This window comes from Tenebrio molitor, chromosome 2, assembly GCF_963966145.1.
Source record: "Tenebrio molitor chromosome 2, icTenMoli1.1, whole genome shotgun sequence".
Taxonomy (NCBI): domain Eukaryota; kingdom Metazoa; phylum Arthropoda; class Insecta; order Coleoptera; family Tenebrionidae; genus Tenebrio; species Tenebrio molitor.
The window spans coordinates 22,346,500-22,365,013 of NC_091047.1; the positions used below are offsets into that span (position 1 = coordinate 22,346,500).

Here is an 18,514-nt window from a genome sequence, read left to right on the forward strand (position 1 = left end):
AGTGAATCACTGTCCCCTTGACTATCCCCAGGCACTAACAACACCGCGAACAGCTGTGAACTTCCCCTTTTTGTCCCTGTCCCTTCGCCCCCTCTCTGCGCAGATTTTTCGGCGGAAGCCCGTGTACGTTTTTGTCGCGATGGGTTCTAGAACATTCTAGAGAAATCTCGAACATTTACAAGCGTGCGGCGATTTAAATCATAACAGTATGCAACACCCGCAAAAAGTGTTATTGCACTTGACGTGTTGTCTCACTCGCCTGCGGCTCGAGGGACAATTTTCCCGTCGCGTGCAATAATCATTCACTTTTTGCACTTGTTGCATAAATAACAATTTTTTTATAAATGAAAAATTGTACGATTACCTAAATAGACAAAAATGATTAGCCTGTAACTACAAATTTTAACGTGATGAAGAATTTTCGTTATTAAATTCGTAATTTGAAGGGATGATACACCCTAATGCACCTATTATCATATCAGTCACAAATATTTTTTTTCAATTTGTTGGCTAGTGTAATTTATCAATATTATTAGTATTGTATGATAAAAAAGTCTTTTGATCGCGATAGCCATGAAATGTAAAAACCATCTATAGAATTATTTACTTCTACTGCCCGTAGTTTTTATGTGTACTTCAAAGTATCGGTAATCTCTCACGGAACTCATTTAAACATAAACGGTATAGAGTTTGTATAGTCAAATCTAGGGTGCTATCAAAATCACTAAATTGGGAGCAACCATTCATCGTTTAGGTAGTAGGAAGTTCTATCAAAAATAGAAGAAAAAAGTGGGGGTTGTCATTTAAAAAAATTGGTGATGACGTCATTGCACAAAAACTGATGACGTCACTTAAACAAATTATGCGTCACAGGATGGTATTTTTCGAAATAAAATCGATCTGTTCGAGCGATTTTCTTAAAAACATCACATAACGTTATTATGAATTTTGTTCGAAACTTTATGTTCATACTGTATATAACTTTAGTGTCTTAATTATTTTGGGACACCTCTATATATATACTCAATTTCATATAAATGTGCATCTAAGCAAGCCATGAAAATCTGATTTTCAGTTGGTAGTAAAGCTAAAGCTAGTGACTTTAACTTTCAAAGTTGCTTGCTCAGCGCGAACCCGATTTGATTAATTTTTTAGTTTTTGTCCATTTTAACATTGCTGATTTCAAAAGCAATGTTACGTCTTTTTACTGATTGAATTAAAGTAATTCTTATTTGTTTTTGTCTTTGTATTTTTACCAAGTAAAGATTTATTGGACATGACCTTCATAAATGTGACTTTTGTAATGTAACTAAATTAAAGGTGCTTTTACAAATGCACAGCTCACTTGATGAACATTTATACTCAATTTCATTATATATTAAATCAAACGTGGGTGGAAGAAAAAGGCTGGGAAAGATTGAAAAAGAGAATGCCGAGAGAGTTTGAGTGGAAGTGTCAATATGCAGAGAGGGAAAGCAAGAAAGGGAGAGCGAAAGGTGGGATAATAATGGGTGTGAAAAAGGGACTGGAAGAAGAAAACGGATCTGGAGTAAAAGAAGAAAGAGGGTTTATGGAAAGAACGGTAAAAAGAAAACAGAGAAAATGGAGAATTGTAACAATATACAGCAGAAGTATGAAAGAAACGAAGAGAATAATAGAAGAGCGAGTAAAAGAGCAGGAAGAAGGAACTCTGGTGATTGGGGGGGATTTTAATGCAAGAATTGGGGGAAAAGGAAGGCGGATGGAAGAACAACAAGCAACAATAGAAAGAAGACCAACAAAAGATGGAATAGAAAACGCAGAAGGGAGAGAACTGGTTAGCTTAGTAGAAGAAAGAGGATGGGACGTACTTAATGGAAACTGCATAGGAGACGAGAAAGGGGAGTACACGTATATTGGATTGAGAGGGGAGACAGTTATTGATTATGTTATGGTGAATGAAGAAGCATGGGATAAAATAGAAGAATTTAAGGTGGGAGAAAGAGTGGAGTCGGATCATATGCCATTGGAAGTGAGGACAAGAGGAAGAGAGAAAGAGAGAAGTATGAAGGATGTTAAAAGAAAAATTGTGAAGAATATTTGGACGGAAGAAGGAAAAGAAAAGTATAGAGCAAGACTTAGGGAGGCAAAATACGAAGAAGGAGAAATAAACGAAAAAGTGAGGGAGCTGAGCGAGAACGTAAAAAATGCAACAGAAAAAAAAGAGATAGAGATAAGAGAGAAGATGGGGCTGTGGAAAAACGAGTGGTGGGATAAAGAATGCAGGGAAGGGAAGCAAGCAGCAAGAAAGAAACTAAGAAATTGGAAAAAAGAAAAAGCAACGAAGGAAGAGTACAAGAGAGCACGCAAGAGGTACAAATTAGTATGCAAAGAGAAGAAGGAAAAGAAACGGATCGAAGAAGAAATGAAGATGAAAGGTATAAAGACGGAAGAAGAGGTGTGGAGATACATAAATAGGGAAAGAAAGAAAAAAGGAGAAATAGTGAGTGATAGAATTACTATGGAGGAATGGAGAAAGTACTTCAGTGAGTTGTTGGGGGGTGAGGAAAACAGACAAGAAAAGGAAAAGAGACAACACAGAGTGGGAGAAATAGAAGAGATAACAAGAGAAGAATTAGAGCAACAACTAAGAAAACTGAAAAGGAAAAAGGCACCGGGGAGGGACGGTATACAGAACGAATCGTGGATATATGGAACTGAAAGGGAAGTTGATAGGTTGTTAGAGATAATGAATGGAGTGTGGAAGGAAGAGGGCTTCCCCCAGGAGTGGAAGGAGGGGATAATATGCCCCATATATAAGAAAGGAGAAAAGGATACAGCCAGCAATTACAGGGGGATCACGCTCCTTAATACGCTCCTTATACGCGATGATTGTGGAAGAAAGACTGATGAAGGAAATGAATGAGCGGGGTGCGTTACCAGACGGGCAGGCGGGATTTAGGAAAGGTAGAGGGACTATGGACAACGTATATATCTTGAATCATATAATAGGAAATGAGATAAAAAAGAGGGGTAGCAAGATATATGCATTTTTTGTAGACCTGAAGGCGGCTTTTGATAATGTGGAAAGAGACTTACTGTGGGAATACTTGAGAAAGAAAGGGATAAATGAGCATCTGGTAACAAAAATAGAAGAGATATATGAAGAGACGATAAGTATAGTGAGAGTGGATGGAAGAGTGAGTGAATGTTTCAAGACGTATAAGGGAGTAAGACAAGGTTGTCCACTAAGCCCCAGCCTGTTTGCAGCGTTTATAGGAGATATAGAGGAGATGTTCAGGAAGGGGCAGGCAGGGGGGGTCGTGGTGGGCAAAGAAAAAGTGTGGTCTTTGGCATACGCGGATGATTTGGTGGTGCTAGCGAGAGAGGAGAAAGGTATGAAAGAAATGTTGGGAAACATGGAGAAATATATGAGGAGGAAAAAGTTGACGGTGAATGTAGAGAAATCCAAGATGATGGTGTTTAGAAAGGGGGGTGGTAGGAGAAAAATAAATGAGTGGAGATGGGAAAAGGATAAAATTGAAGAAGTGAAAGAATTTAAGTATTTAGGTTATGTGATGAATGAAAGAAACACAGCAGCAGCACATGTGAGAGAGTTAGTGAAAAAAGCGAATAAGATAATAGGAGCGGTATGGGGGATAGGAGAGAGAAAATTTGGACATGACTTTAGAAGGAGAATAATGATGTTTGATAGTCTGGTGAAAAGCGTGATGATGTATGGAGCGGAAATATGGGGATGGAGAGAGCAAGAAGGGTTGGAAGGGGTGCAAGGAAAATATTTGAAATGGGTGCTAGGAGTAGATAGAGAGACACCGGGCTATATAGTGATGGAGGAAACAAAAAGGGATGGAATAAGAATAGAAGCAGGAAAGAGAGCAATAAGATTTGAGGAGAGGTTGATAGAGAGAGGAGAGTGTAGAATTTTGCAAGAGTGTCTGAAAGAAAAAAGGAAAGAAATAGGAAAAGGGGTATGGAAAGAGAGGGAGGCATATTTCGAAAGAAATGGGTATGCAGGAGCGGAGATAGAAAGAATGCGAGAGGGAGGCAGAGCAATGACAGATGAATTGGTGCAGAGAGACAGAGATGTGCAAGTGCAGGAAAGAAGAACGAGAATTAGGGTATCTAGGTACAATGGGAAGTATGAAAAAATAATAACGGAAGAACTACCAAAGTACCTAGGAAGAGAGAGTAGAAAGGAGAGAGTGATAATAGCAAGATTTAGGTGTGGAAATGAGGAGAGAGAGAATAAATATTGGAATGAGGATAGGATTAGAGTGTGCAGGATGTGTGGAGAAAAAAAGGAGACGATAGAACATATGTTGAATGAATGCGTAGAATTGAGAGAGAGAGAGGAAAGTAGAGAAGAAATGTTGAATGAGGACGGAAGAGGGATCGAATGGATGAAGAAGGTTGAGTGGAGAAGAGGGACAATATGTGGGGAGGGATAATTGTATTTGGAAAGCTGCTAATTTGTTATTGTTTTGAATTATTGTCTTATTTAGTTAGTTAGTTTTAGTTATTATATTATATTTTATTGTATTTTATTGAGTTAGTGGGAAATGTCGAAAATCGGATAATTTATAAACCTGTATAGGTATTAAATATACATACAACAACTTATATATGAAATCAATTATACCGTAATATTTTCCGAATGTGCAGTAAGTCTTTAATAACAAACAAGTTATGGGGCTTTTTCGCTACTTTGGAACACCTGTAGGTAATGCGCTCGAAATATCCAGTATGCTGCTAATCTGAGTTGAAGTGTATTCTCTGGTTGAAGCATGGTTGAAATAACTGAGAAAAAATGTCAATCACTTAAAGCCCGTGCTTAAAGCTTTCTAATTTGTCAAGTGTTCTGTGGATTTGTCCTTCAGTAGCAGTGTGAGTAGCAGCTACAACTAAAGTTGCACCGTCTATTTGTGCAACTCCTGAAATCATATTTTTAATGAAGTCTGCATGACCTGGACAATCTGGATGAGCGTAATAAATTGATGCTTTTTGGTGCTGTATCCTATTCCTATGTGAGAGGTGATGTGAGCCGCATTAATCATGATTCCTCGAGCTTTATTCTCAGGATCTCTATCGATTTCATCATATTATGAAACATAACTAGCTAATCCATCTTTTTGAAGGACTTTGGTAATGGGAGCTATTTTCTGTGATATACGGGTCCTATTGTGCCTACATTTACGATACGTGTTTCGTGTTTCTTTTCAGTTCAGTTGAAAATGTCCTCAAATTTAGCGCCGAATCCGGATATAACAATTTTAGGTTAGGAGTGTTACGATGACATAACTGACATAAATAAATATAACGCCTTAAACCTGGATCATTACTTGAACTTATTCATCAAGCAGAGATCAACTGAATTGCTCAATTGCTCTAAATATTTTTAATTTGAATATTTTTGACTAAAATTTTGTCAGATTGCAGGAAGTGTTTCAGCGCCCTCTAACTGTCATCAGTGTCATCACACTTGTCACATTTATTTTCTCCTAGCCTTTATGTCAACAGACATAGAGGCTAGAACCGTAAATTTACCAGAGCAGTTCTCTACTTTGCCGCTCATCGCTCTTTCCGAGGCCAGCTGAAGTGGCAAGGTTAGTGGTGATCCAAGAAAATTTAATCTTTTTTCGAAAAATATAACATTTTAAACTAACACCAAGTGTCGTAAATAATTTAAATGTGCTGTTTGCATTAGTGAAACAATCCGTGTACCGTTTTTCAGAGTTAATTTTGTAGCCGGATTACATGACAACGCTTACATAATCTTTGGGTCAACTGTAACAATTTTGCAGATCACAGTCATGCTGGGTCGTTTTGGGAGTTTGGCGCCTCTGGTGACCCAAAATGTGCAACTACAACAGCAACAGAGGGGCATGGCCACCTTGAAGTCGATTCAAATTCGTTTGAAGTCGGTCAAAAACATCCAGAAAATCACCCAATCGATGAAGATGGTGTCAGCCGCCAAATACTCTCGTGCTGAGCGTGAACTCAAGCAAATCAGACCCATCGGAAACGGCGCCTCACAATTCTACGAAAAGGCGGAGATTGCGGCCCCACAGGACCAACCCCAAAAACTTTTCATTGCCATTACTTCAGACAGAGGTAAATAATGCTCAATCAAAACAGAAGGGCAACAAATCAAATCGTTCCAGGTCTATGCGGTGCTGTCCACACCAGCGTTGTTCGCTTGATACGCAACGAGTTGAAGAACGACGAACAAAACCTGAAAGTGGTGTGCGTCGGCGACAAATCGCGGTTGATTTTACAACGTATGTATGGGAAAAATATCATTCTGTCTTGTAACGAGATCGGACGTCTGCCACCGACGTTCAGCGACGCTTCGAAACTCGCCGACTCCATTCTAAAATCTGAACACACCTTTGGTTCTGGACAAATCGTGTACAACCGATTCAAGTCTGTCGTGTCTTACAACACACAAACTTTGCCAGTGTTCAGTCTGTCCGCCATCAAGGTAAGACTATTATTTTTAAAGAAGCCGCCGAAATCACGCAAAGTGATTGGTGACATTTTAAAATGAGGACGCTGATTGGTCGAGTCGAGCGAGACATTTAAAAACGACAAAATGGTGTTTCAGACGTCCGCTAAGCTGCCAGTTTACGACTCTTTGGACGACGAGGTGATCCAGTCCTACTTGGAGTTTTCTTTGGCGTCTTTGCTTTTCTACGCTATGAAGGAAGGAGCCTGCAGCGAACAGTCTTCTCGCATGACCGCCATGGACAACGCCAGCAAAAATGCAGGAGAAATGATTGAAAAGCTCACTTTGACATTCAACCGTACCAGACAGGCAGTCATCACCAGAGAATTGATTGAAATTATTTCTGGTGCGTCAGCTCTGTAAAGTTGACGCATGTCGTATTGTAAGGTCCTTGGGTAGGTTTAGGTAAGTAAAATTGCTCAGGATCTTCTGATAACATAACTTGATAGTAATAGCGCTGTATGTAAGGGTCAAACAGAATGAAAATGTAAGCCCAAAGTCACTGGATAAATAACATCAATCCCGTTTTTATTTCAGTTTTACTGTTACATGCTACAGTTGTTACAAAAACATGTAATTATATTGAATTTATTGTCTTTACAAGTGAAGTGGTTTCAACATTTCAATAAAAATTGATGATCGTGTCCTTGATTTCCTTTAAAGATGTACCACACCCAGTGTAATTTGCAACATTTCAACTTTTTGATGCAAGTTGATTTTTATAAAACTAAAATATTGTGAATTTTAAATTTAACTTTTGAAATGTGCATTTTTCCTTTGGGAGTAACCCCAGAATATGAACTTAAAATTTTAATTAAACAAACTACTGCGTTCTTATTGACATCTGTATTTCTATTATGGTCTGTTATAGCACTGATTAACAAAATAGTGAATTACGTCTCGTTTATTAGCATTATTGGAGCTACATCAAATCCAAAAAAATAATTTCCTTAGAAAACACATTTCTATCATTTTATATCCACCAGGATTCGTAACAAGCAAGCCAAGCGGGGAGGTCGGCCCAATCGGGAACATCATTTAAAAATTGTACATAATGGGGCACTTTCCTGTTCAGATTATCGTGTAGGTATATTCCTGAAACGGCAATTTCGGCGGTAGCGCCAGTGGAATTTGTCGGCACTGCCAGATCGAAAGAAAATTTCAAAGGAACAATTTCTTTACCGCAAATGTGGTTCATGTAATACAGATCGCGGTCATTCCACACCGCTGTTTTCGAATCTGAAGGCATCTTATCAATGAGACTTATTGCCAATACCTTGTGTCCCTTTTTGTGGGAGAAATAGACTCCCACACGATCCGGACCAGTTATGGAAACATTATACCTCAACACCGTAGGAGAAACTTGAACTTTGGACAAAACGTCAAGTTTTACAGGCTGGTCCAGCATCGGTTGTCCCGCCGGTATCCAATTACTACTGTACTTACTAAATAAATAATTTGTCGAGAGTGCTTCGAAAAATGTTACTAACGTATGTCCAGCTTAATGCTCTACATAAATAAAATAAAGTGAAAAACAGGTTTTTAAAACTGGGACTACAGCACGAAATGAAGAACAAAGGTAACTACTTAAAAAAAGAGAATTAATTTGACCACTGTGACAGTTACAAAGTTTCATAAGCTACAACATACAGAAAATAAACAACTTGACAAGAAAGTACTCTTGAGCAGATTTTTATTTGGTCACCTGATAGTTCTGTAACTAGGTGAGCACTCACATAGCTTGAATCATTTTCCAATTAACGAATGGTAAACCACACAGGAAGTACTTTTTGCAATTAGCATCCAGTGATTTCACCCTGGCAATTTCTTTAACTTGCATTTTAACTTTCTGGGGTGAATTGCGATCCATGTTTAGTAAAAAGTAGCCCGCATCTCGTTTACTTTCGACACCATTTTCATCATGAATCACTCGACGGCTGATTCTAATTATAAATAAAGTAATTCCACAAGTCTGCGTCCAGCAGGATAAGAGTGACTCCAGTTATTCTTACTCTGACTCGTTTACTGATGACTTACCAATATCCAATATCTTTGAGGAGCTGGGGAATTTGTGTTTCCACTATAGGGAAAACCTAAAGGAGTGAAAATTATGATGAAACTTATTGCAAGAACCAGTGCTAGAAATGCCAGTAAATATTTGAAATCTCTAACCAACGTTGTGAGGGCTATCTGTAATTGTAGTAAAATATTATTTGATCCTTAGTTGGTATGTTGGATATTTACAAATGGAGAAGTGATCAGTACTGTCACGACTGATGACTTGAGTCCTATTAAGAGATCTGGGTTCTTGTTTGAACCGATTCTCCCAGCGATAGGAATGAAAAGTGAGAACGTCGTTAATGCGGTGTACTATGGCGGACAATAAATTTAGGCCGGCAAATTTCCGACATTTCAAAAAAGTCAATGCAAGCGACCATTTATTGTCATTATGACTGATGTGTCAGTTTGTCAAACTGAAGGTTTTCAAGCTGTTTGGCGTTTCCTTCGCCTTTTTTGTAACTTACAGATCATGACGCACTAGCATAACTGATTTGTAGTAGCACTTCTCTCTGGTGCACGCTTCTTTTCCCAATTTTAATTTTGATTATCGCTGTCACGATGACAAGAATGACAAAAATCGAAAATGGGGTTAGTTAAACATAATGCCAGCTTCACATTTTGATGTCAACTCAATGACAGGCCGGCCTAAATTTATTGTCCGCCATAGTACATCAGGAACATTGTAGGAATTGCTGAACTGACAAAATATATTACCTGCCATTTTCTTACTAAAACAGCTCTACTGTATTTTTATTAAGTCTTTGTGGTGGTTAATTTACCTGTGTGTTGCAATTTGAATATGTGAATCAAGATGAAACCGATGGTGTTGAATAACACAGGTATTAAAAGTACATACATTGATCTAATGTTCGTAATGGAACCAAAGAATAATATCAGAGTCCAGATAACTCTAACACAATGGGCTTGAATTTGAGCTTTAATATTATGGGTTAGCTTCTAAAACAATCATTGTTATAATTTTTTCTCTTGCGAAGAAAATACATTTTGAAGTTTGCTTTTGTTGTAGATCTTTAACGTGTAAGTATTAAATAAAAAAAAAATTAACGGGTGTTATCAAGTAGATAGTAGATAGTAACAATTTTTTACGTAATAAATTTGTCAGTTTTGTTGTTTTATTATTCGTTGTAGCGGATAAGAACCTCATTACCTCATGACGTATAAAGGGCAGGAAAGCGGAAGAAAATGCGATTGTTGGTGCTACGTAAAGTCCAAAAATAAGCCAAGGGTTGCCGTACCAGCTCATGGAATACCCAATTTTATCGGTGAGAAGTGATATTAAGACAGCGAAAAGTGCTGCCGTGATCCATCCACCGATTATAGCACCGAACGTCAAGGCAAAATATGTTAGAGTTTCTTTAGAGTATCCTGTAACACGATGACATAACGTTTTCAGAAAAATATTACACCTTTTTCGACTGTATTTCAGAAAATAGCAATTGTAATTCAGATTAGTAAACTATATTTCAGAAGGCTTTAGTTGCATTTCAGACTAGGGTAGCTTTAAAATAAGCAAACTATGTATTCATTATCTACAGGATCTGCAAAGTCTTTGGGGTTTACGCTGCCAAATTTTGAGGTGTGAGATCTTGAGTTAAAAAGGTTATTAACATTTTGAGGTCTGAGCAGTTAAAAGAGTGTTAGGTACAGCAAACAAATTTTTCCACCGCACTAAGTGAGAACAACTACAATTTACATTAGAGTACGGTAGGGGTGTTTTACAGCGTGAACACGAGGTTTCAGGCACGAGGCGAAGCCGAGTGTCTCAGTTGTTGGAGTGCTGTAAAATACCTACCGTACGACATTTGTATTAGACTTTTCGGCTGACCCAATGTTTTATTTTCCACTTTTGCAGATCTTTTTGAAATAACATGTCAAGCTTTTTGACGTACAGAGCTGCCAACCCGATAGGTTGTATTTTCTCAATTCCTATTATGTAAATGTGTTTTTTACATTAAATTAGGGTAACGTATGAATACTACTGTAAAAAGAGTAAATTAACCGTGCGTAAACCGTCGGTAAATCACAGCAGTTAGGGAAGCCGAAAAAATTATTTATAAATTGGTACAAATACGAAACACCTAAGAAGTCAGTGGAACTAACAACCTTAGTTAGTAATTAGCATTGGTTCGCTTCGGTGATATGAATTTGAGCTGTACGAATTTGGTAGAGCAACCTCCAAACACTCTGTATATGTATACTCAATATATTTTACTTTTTCTAAAATACAGTTGAAAAAGGTGTGCACAAAAGATAATTTACCTAGTTTAAAGGTGTGTACACTGAATGCAAAAATTGCCAATGATTGTAGAACCATTAGGTAATTTACAACATGGCCCACAGTCTGGGTATACGAGATCATAAAGAGTCCGAAGAAATCGTAGAAGATGATTTTCCCCGGATTGTCTTTGGGATTTGATACTTCAGGTGCGTTGGCAAGACTGCGAATCAAAGAAAGGATATTGTCTCCGACGTGCTGGAACGAACCGAGAGGAATGTGTTCAAAATCGTCATACTTAGTATGATAGCGATAGCCTTGTTTGTAGAACGCCTGTAACGATTCGTTGCAAATTTCAGTTGTTAATAAACAAATTTCCACTTTCCTACAAGACCCCCGTAGTCCCTGAAAATCCTGAAATCGGTATCTGACGGAACAACATTATGTACATGTACAATACAACCCTGCTTAAAATATTACCTGCTACTGGTAAACTAGGATTTATAAGCCCCGCAAGATCTTTAACTTAAAGTACCATAAAATTTTACGACCTACAACCAAATTGAAAACACAGTATATCAACGCCTACCCTACAGAAATGATTGACAAACTCATTCTGACATTTCATTTCAAGCTTTGTAAAGTTAATGTTCTGTTTCGCTATGTTTCGGTGTCTTAGTAGAAAACAAAAATTCGTATTTTATTTCATAAATGCATTTTGCATATTTTTGATTTTTGGGGTTGGCCTCATTCGGCGACGCCCCTTTTTCCCTTACGACCCCTAGGCTGCGGCCTGCGTAGCCTTATGGGTAATTTGCTGCCGCTGTAACGTCGAAGTTTTTCTTTGACTGGTAGGTAAGTCACGCAACACAAAATGTTTAATAAAACCATAAAATTCGTTTGCGATTATCCAATTAGAATTATTACCGACACCAATTCATAAATTTGCCGGTCAATTTCGCAAAATATTCTGTGGAAACGCTCACATTGAAATAAAAACATTGGAGAACAATTCAGGCTTTCTACAAATCTATAAATCTCTTGTCTATGATGTTGGGAGAGGTCAGTGGAATAAAACAAAAACTAAAGTAGATTAAAAAAAAAATCTATGACAAATATGAAGCTTGATGCTTGATGTCTTCTCATTCCATGGTGTTTCACACCTAACTGACAACCCAAGTTTCTTGTACTAATTCTTGGATCGTCACGGATAGCGGCAAGGATCTCCTCTTCCATGTGAGGTGAGAGGAGTCATCCTAGTCCTTGGGTGTCCAACGTCATTTCTTTCAATTTCAAAATGTCCAGTCCGCACTCGTTCATCTAAGCGATGAAAGACACCTGGAGTTGGATAACGCAGCCGATTGAGATATCGCTCCCTGCCCTCTAGAGGGATGCAGCCACCACAGGTCAGTTATTCGATGTCCCCAATACCTACCAAATACATGTCTGCGTCGTATTCATTATTTGAATTAATAGCAGCCTGCACATCAGAATCGGCATCGTAAAGGATGAAGACTGATTTTGAAATGAACTTCGTTGGTGGTTTCATAAAAGGTAGGTAGGTAATAACTAGTAGATTTTTAAATTTGGCGCATATAAATGACCGTTGAGGGAGTCGGTATGACGTTATAGTCAATAAAGATGATTTTTGGCAATTCAAGCGAAGCCTCGCATCTCGTTGTTCTCGGGCCCGAGCCTGACGATTTTTGCGTGTCGCATGAAACCGTCTAAAGGTAGCCATACACGAGCGGGATTCCCGCAAGGATTTCCTCTACCGAACCCTCGCCGACACACGGAGAGGATTTTCCTCAAGGCCCACTATCACCAACACAATACACGCAGCAAGAGACAAAAAAAAAGAATTGATTTTTGTTTGGGATTTTTGTTTCTCCGACCTACCGCGGCCTCAAGGACGCCGCCACACATGTTGAGGAATTCCTCAAAGCTTGGACTGCTCAGACCGAACCTTGAGGAAATCTCGCTCGTGTATGGCTACCTTAAAGAAGTTTTCACTTAAAAAATTCAATTCCTATAGAACAAAGTTTCGCTATACTTACTACCTACTCGACTTGTCCGAAAATTTAAATTAAATTACTTACTGACTTTTAATCAAAACCTCTCTGTATTTCTATGGTGCTTTGTTATTGGACTGTGGTTAATTGTAAATAATTAACATAACGCTGAATTTCAACTTCTTTATTGTCATTATTGAAGCTACATCATCTCAATTAATTTGTAAATTCCAAAAATCGATTTCCTCTGCAAGCACAATTCTTGCGTTTTATATCCAAAAGGATTCGTAATAACCAAGCCAAGCGGTAAGGTCAGCCCAATCGGGAAATTCATTTAGAAATCTTACGTAATGGGGTACTTTCCTGTTCAGATTGTCGTGTACGTATATCCCTGAAACAGCAATTTCGGTGGTTGCGCCACTGGAATTGGCCGGCACCTCCAGATCAAAAGAAAATTTCAAAGGAGCAATCTCTTTGCCACAAATGTGGTCCATGTAATACAGATAGCGGTTGTTCCACACCGCTATTTTCGAATCTGAAGGCATCTTATCAATGAGACTTATTGCCAACACCTTGTGTCCCTTTTTGGGGGATAAATAGACACCCACGCGATCCGGACCAATTATGGAAACGTTGTACCTCAACACCGTAGGTGAAACTTGAACTTTGGACAAAACGTCCAATTTTACAGACTGGTCGAGCATCGGTTGTCCCGCCGGTATCCAGCTGCTACTGTCCTTACTAAAAGTGTTAAAATTATTGGTGTCTCGGATGTCCAAATAAAAATACTGTCGAGAGTACTTATGTCCAGCATAATGGTACATAAAATAGTGAAAAAAGGGTTTTTAAAACTGGGAGCACGAAATGGTGAACAAAGGTAGCTACTTAAAAATAAATTGGAGATTTAATTTGGCCACTGTGACAGCTACAAAGTTTCATAAGGTACAACATATGGAAAAACAATTTCCCAGAAAGTACTCTTGAGCAGATTTTTATTTGGTCACTCGACAGTTTTGTAACTAGGTGAGCACTCACATAGCTGGAATCATTTTCCAACCAACTAATGGTAAACCACACAACAAGTACTTTTTGCAATCAGCATCCAGAGATTTCACTCTGGCAATTTCTTTAACTTGACTTTTAACTTTGTGGGGTGAATTACGGTCCAGGTTTAGTAAAAAGTAGCCCGAATCTCGTTTAGTTTCAGCACCATTTTCGTCATGAATCACTCGACGGGTGTGCTGCGATGATTCTAATTATAAATAAAGTAATTCGACAGGTCTGCCTGCAGAAGCATAAGAATGACTCTAGTTGTTTATTTTCAAAAGCAAAGTAAAACAACAGGAGTCTGTCTTATTCTTACTGCGACTCATTGATTGATGACTTACCAAAATCCAGTATCTTTGAGGAGCTGGGGAATTTGTGTTGCCACTATAGGGGAAACCTAAAGGAGTGAAAATTATGATGAAACTTATTGTAAAAACCAGTGCCAGAAATGCCAGTAAATATTTGAAATGTCTAACCAACGTTGTGAGGGCTACCTGTAATTGTAATAAAATATGTATTATTTTATTAACTGGCACCTATACATTTTGGATATTTATACATATGGAGAAATGATCACTAGTGTCAAAGCTGATGACAAGAGTCCTATAAAGAGATCTGCGTTCTTGTTTGAACCGATTCTCCCTGTGACAGGAATGAAGAGAGAGTACGTCATTAATGCGGTGTACATCAGGAAGATTGTAGGAATTATTAAACTGACAAAATATAGTACTTGCCATTTTCTTACTAAAACAGATCTACTGTATCTTTAGTAGTCTTTGTGGTGGTTGACTTACCTGTGTGTTGCAATTTGAATATGTGAATCAAGATGAAACCGATGGTGTTGAATAACACACGTATTAAAAGTGCATACATTGATCTGATGTTCGTAATGGAACCAAAGAATAATATCAGAGTCCAGATAAATCTTACGCAATGGGCTTGAATTTGAGCTTCAATATTATGGGTTAACTTCTAAAACAAGCATTGTTATAATTTTTTCTCTTGCGAAGAAAAAAAATTGAAGTTTGCTTTTGTTGTAGATTTTTAACGTGTTAAAAATTAAATCAGATAGTTGTAACGATTTTTTACATAATAAATTTGTCAGTTTTGTTGTTTTATAATCCGTTGTAGCGGATAAGAACCTCATTACCTCATGACGTATAAAAGGCAGGAAAGCGGAAGAAAATGCGATTGTTGGTGCTACGTAAAGTCCAAGAATGAGCCAAGGGTTACCATACCAGCTCATGGAATAGCCACTTTTATCGGTGAGGAGTGAGATTAAGACAGTGAAAACTGCTGCCGCGATCCATCCACCGGTTATAGCGCCAAACGTCAATACAAAATATGTTAGAGTTTCTTTAGAGTATCCTGCAACGTAACGTTTTCAGAAAAATATTACACCTTTTTCAACCGTATTTCAGAAAACGTCAATTGTAGTATTTGTATTAAACTGTTGTTGAGAAAGCATCATTTGTATTTCAGATTACTAAACTATATTTCAGAAGGTTTTAGTTGCATTTTAAAGCTTTAAAATACATAATAAAGCAAACTATGTTTAATTATTTACTGGATCTACAGAGTCTTTGGAGTTTAAAGTGCCAAATTTTGAGGTGTGAAATCTTGAGTTAAAAAGGTTAATAACATTTTGAGGTCTGAGCAGTAAAAGAGGTGTTACAGCAAATTTTTCCTCTGCACTGAGACTGAAAATTACCGAAAGTCATAAGTGCGCGCAAAAGATGATTTACCTAATTTAAATGTGTGTACACTGAACCCAAAAATTCCCAGCGAGAGTACAACTACCACGTAATTTACAACATGGCCCACAGTCTGGGTGTACGAGACCATAAATAGCCCCAAGAAATCGTAGAAGATGATTTTCCCTGGATTGTATTTGGGATTTGACACTTCAGGTGCGTTGGCAAGACTGCGAACCAAAGAGAGGGTATTGTCCCCGACGTGCTGGAACGAGCCGAGAGGAATATGTTCAAAATCGTCATATTTAGTATGATAGCGATAGCCTTGTTTTAAGAACGCCATATCAAGACCTGTAACGATTCAATACAAAATTTCAGTTATCAACAAACAATCTTCCACTTTCCTACAAGCCCCCCGTAGTCCCTGAAAATCCTGAAATCAGTGTATGAAGGAATTATATTGCTTTGGAAAATCTCTTCACCGGCGGCTTGTCCGTACGGATGCGGTACCCGGGAGTAATAAGTCAACAGCCACGGTGCCTCAGGTCCCGATTGGAACAAAATTATCTTCCCTCCAGCTCCTGCAGCGTCCAGATTGAGCAGGACTTTACAGTCTTTGGCCCACTTGTGCTTGGTAATGAAACCATGTGCGGCTTTCATACCTGTTTCTTCAGCCCCGTTGAACAAAAATATTAAATTGTTGAGCGGTCGTTTAGGTTCCCTTGACAATTTCCTCAACACCTCCAACATCGTCGCACAGTTAATTCCGTCATCGCTGCCTCCAGGACTTGTGGGAACGGAATCAAAATGCGAATTGATCAACACGCTCTGAGTCGCGTTATTATTTGCGTGTACTTTCACGACGATATTTTGCAAATTTGAGTAAGAAAATATATTGCCATGCAGCTTAGTCTGCAGGTAAAGGGACCCGCTGACCACTTGGACATCCAGTTCAAGCTTCTGGTTTTTGTGCGATTTTTGCACAATGATATTGATTTCACGTTTAAGAAAGTCAGCAGCCAGGATCTCGTTTTCGCGGCTTCCCGTTACTCGAGGTCCTATATCCGTTAATATTTTTAAGTCGCGTCGCGCCCTCTCCGTTATAAAAGCATCAGGTTGAAATTTCTGCGAGTGTATCAGTATGTTTATTTTCTTGCAAATGTAGCAATCTACCTACCTCATCTGCTAGAGACAGAGGTGTGGGCAGAATACTGTCGATCGCATAAACAAGACCGTACAGACTTACTAACACTGCGATCACTCCGAAAGCTGCAGCAATGGGGATGCTGTGGATACTGCTTCTGATTTTTTTCGAATCGTCCGAATCAACTGAAAGTGATCCGGCCACACTTGGAATTTTCTGTAGCGTCATTGTTTTTCTACTAAGAAGGAGCTTGTAGGGAACAATCTCGAATGACTGCCATACATATCAACACCAACACACATAATTGACAAACTCATTATGACATTTAATCATATTAGACAGCTAGTTGTTTTTGTTGTTCTTTAGATTGGTAAAATTGATGCATGTTGTGTCGCAAGGTTTTTCGGTGTTTCGGTCTCTTAGTACAGAACAAAAATTCGTATTTTATTTCATAAATAATTTTTTTCTATTTTTGATTTTTGGCGTTGATCACCTTCGTCGACGTCCTTTTTTGCTTTACAACCCCTAGACAATAGCCTATGTAGCCTTATGGGTAATTTTCTGCCGTTGTAACGTCGAAGTTTTTCTTTGACTGGTAAGTCACACAATACAAAATGTTTAATAAAACCATAAAATTCGTTTGGGATTATCCAATCAGAATCATTACACACACCAATTCATACATTTGCCGGTCGATTTCGCAAAAACATTTTTGGAATCTGTCACGGAGAAATAAAAACATTCGAGAACAATGATGTCCAATTGCGTTAACAATTACACATTATGAATCTAAGATTCTTCTTTTACTAGAGTCTATGCCCCCAACCTATTTTGTGGTTTTTTTTTGGCAATTATATTTCTCAATTTTTGGACAGTGACCGGTCTAGTTTACTTTACACTCCATATAACAGCTGCTGCAAAATTATATTTGTCCAGTTCTTTGGCAGTTTATTAACAATTCGTGCACATTTGTGCGCTCAATGTTTATAATTATAACTCTTTCTGAGATACATAATTACTTCGGGACTCGTATGGAAACATTTTGTTTTCTTTTAAATTAAAAGCCATTATTCTACAAACCTCTCTTGTCTATGATGATGGGACAGCAATGTTATACATATACTACGGCATATTGAAAAGACAATTTTCTAACGTCCTTAGCAGGGAGACCGAAATATATTGGGTGATTCAAAATTGTTGTGGATAATTATGGCAACTATGTACGAAAATTTATGTGGCAACTGTGTGGGTTGACATTTGTATGACATCTCATAAGCCTGCATTGGATTTTTCTTATACCATTGCACATTGATTTGACAGTTTTCAAAATTGCGCGACTATGAACTGTCAAAGAAATGTCAACTCTATCCTACCACAGAGTTGCCACATAAATTTTCGTACATAGTTGCCATACTTATCCACAATCATTTTGAATGTCCCAATACTTTAGCTGTACGTTTTTTGGACTCCCAAAACGCATTTAACTTCGCAACTACTTGTTTATTTACCATAGGCATAGTTTAGAATAAACTGTTTTCATCGTTATTGTTTCTCTGTCTGGATTTTTGACAGATCACTATCTGCTAAGGCTCACATAACGAATATTGTTCAGCACTTATCTCATTGATTACCTAATTGTTTTGCAAAAGCAAAATTGAATAGCGCTCAAAGAACTACATATTTCTTAAAAAATACTAATTTTAAGTTTTAACAATTTTAGTCCAGTAAAACTGTATACAACATGTATAATTGTACAGTTGCGAGCAATAAATTTTGGTCGTCAAGGTCATTCTTTGACGCAATCGAAAATGCTCC

General features: G+C 38.0%; 3 protein-coding genes across 3 annotated transcripts; 2 read left to right on the forward strand and 1 right to left on the reverse strand.

Moving 5' to 3' along the window:
* Window positions 1–1,507: 1,507 nt before the first annotated feature.
* LOC138122718 (golgin subfamily A member 6-like protein 22) lies at window positions 1,508–2,905 on the forward strand. Its single transcript, XM_069036993.1, has one exon. The coding sequence runs from the start codon at window positions 1,508–1,510 to the stop codon at window positions 2,903–2,905; it is 1,398 nt and encodes a 465-aa protein (XP_068893094.1).
* Window positions 2,906–5,454: 2,549 nt separating this feature from the next.
* Window positions 5,455–7,149, forward strand: ATPsyngamma (ATP synthase, gamma subunit). The gene is made up of 4 exons (XM_069038137.1): window positions 5,455–5,603; window positions 5,802–6,111; window positions 6,162–6,481; window positions 6,605–7,149. Exons 2-4 carry the CDS (start codon window positions 5,811–5,813, stop codon window positions 6,866–6,868), a joined length of 885 nt encoding a protein of 294 aa, XP_068894238.1. The 5' UTR covers window positions 5,455–5,603; window positions 5,802–5,810; the 3' UTR covers window positions 6,869–7,149.
* Window positions 7,150–12,983: 5,834 nt separating this feature from the next.
* Window positions 12,984–17,052, reverse strand: LOC138124764 (endoplasmic reticulum metallopeptidase 1-like). Its single transcript, XM_069039926.1, has 9 exons — window positions 16,733–17,052; window positions 15,942–16,680; window positions 15,607–15,906; window positions 15,012–15,229; window positions 14,656–14,833; window positions 14,421–14,605; window positions 14,203–14,355; window positions 13,850–14,055; window positions 12,984–13,555 (listed from the first exon to the last, which is right to left on the reverse strand). The coding sequence occupies exons 1-9, from the start codon at window positions 16,925–16,927 to the stop codon at window positions 13,084–13,086; spliced, it is 2,646 nt and encodes an 881-aa protein (XP_068896027.1). The 5' UTR covers window positions 16,928–17,052; the 3' UTR covers window positions 12,984–13,083.
* Window positions 17,053–18,514: the final 1,462 nt, after the last annotated feature.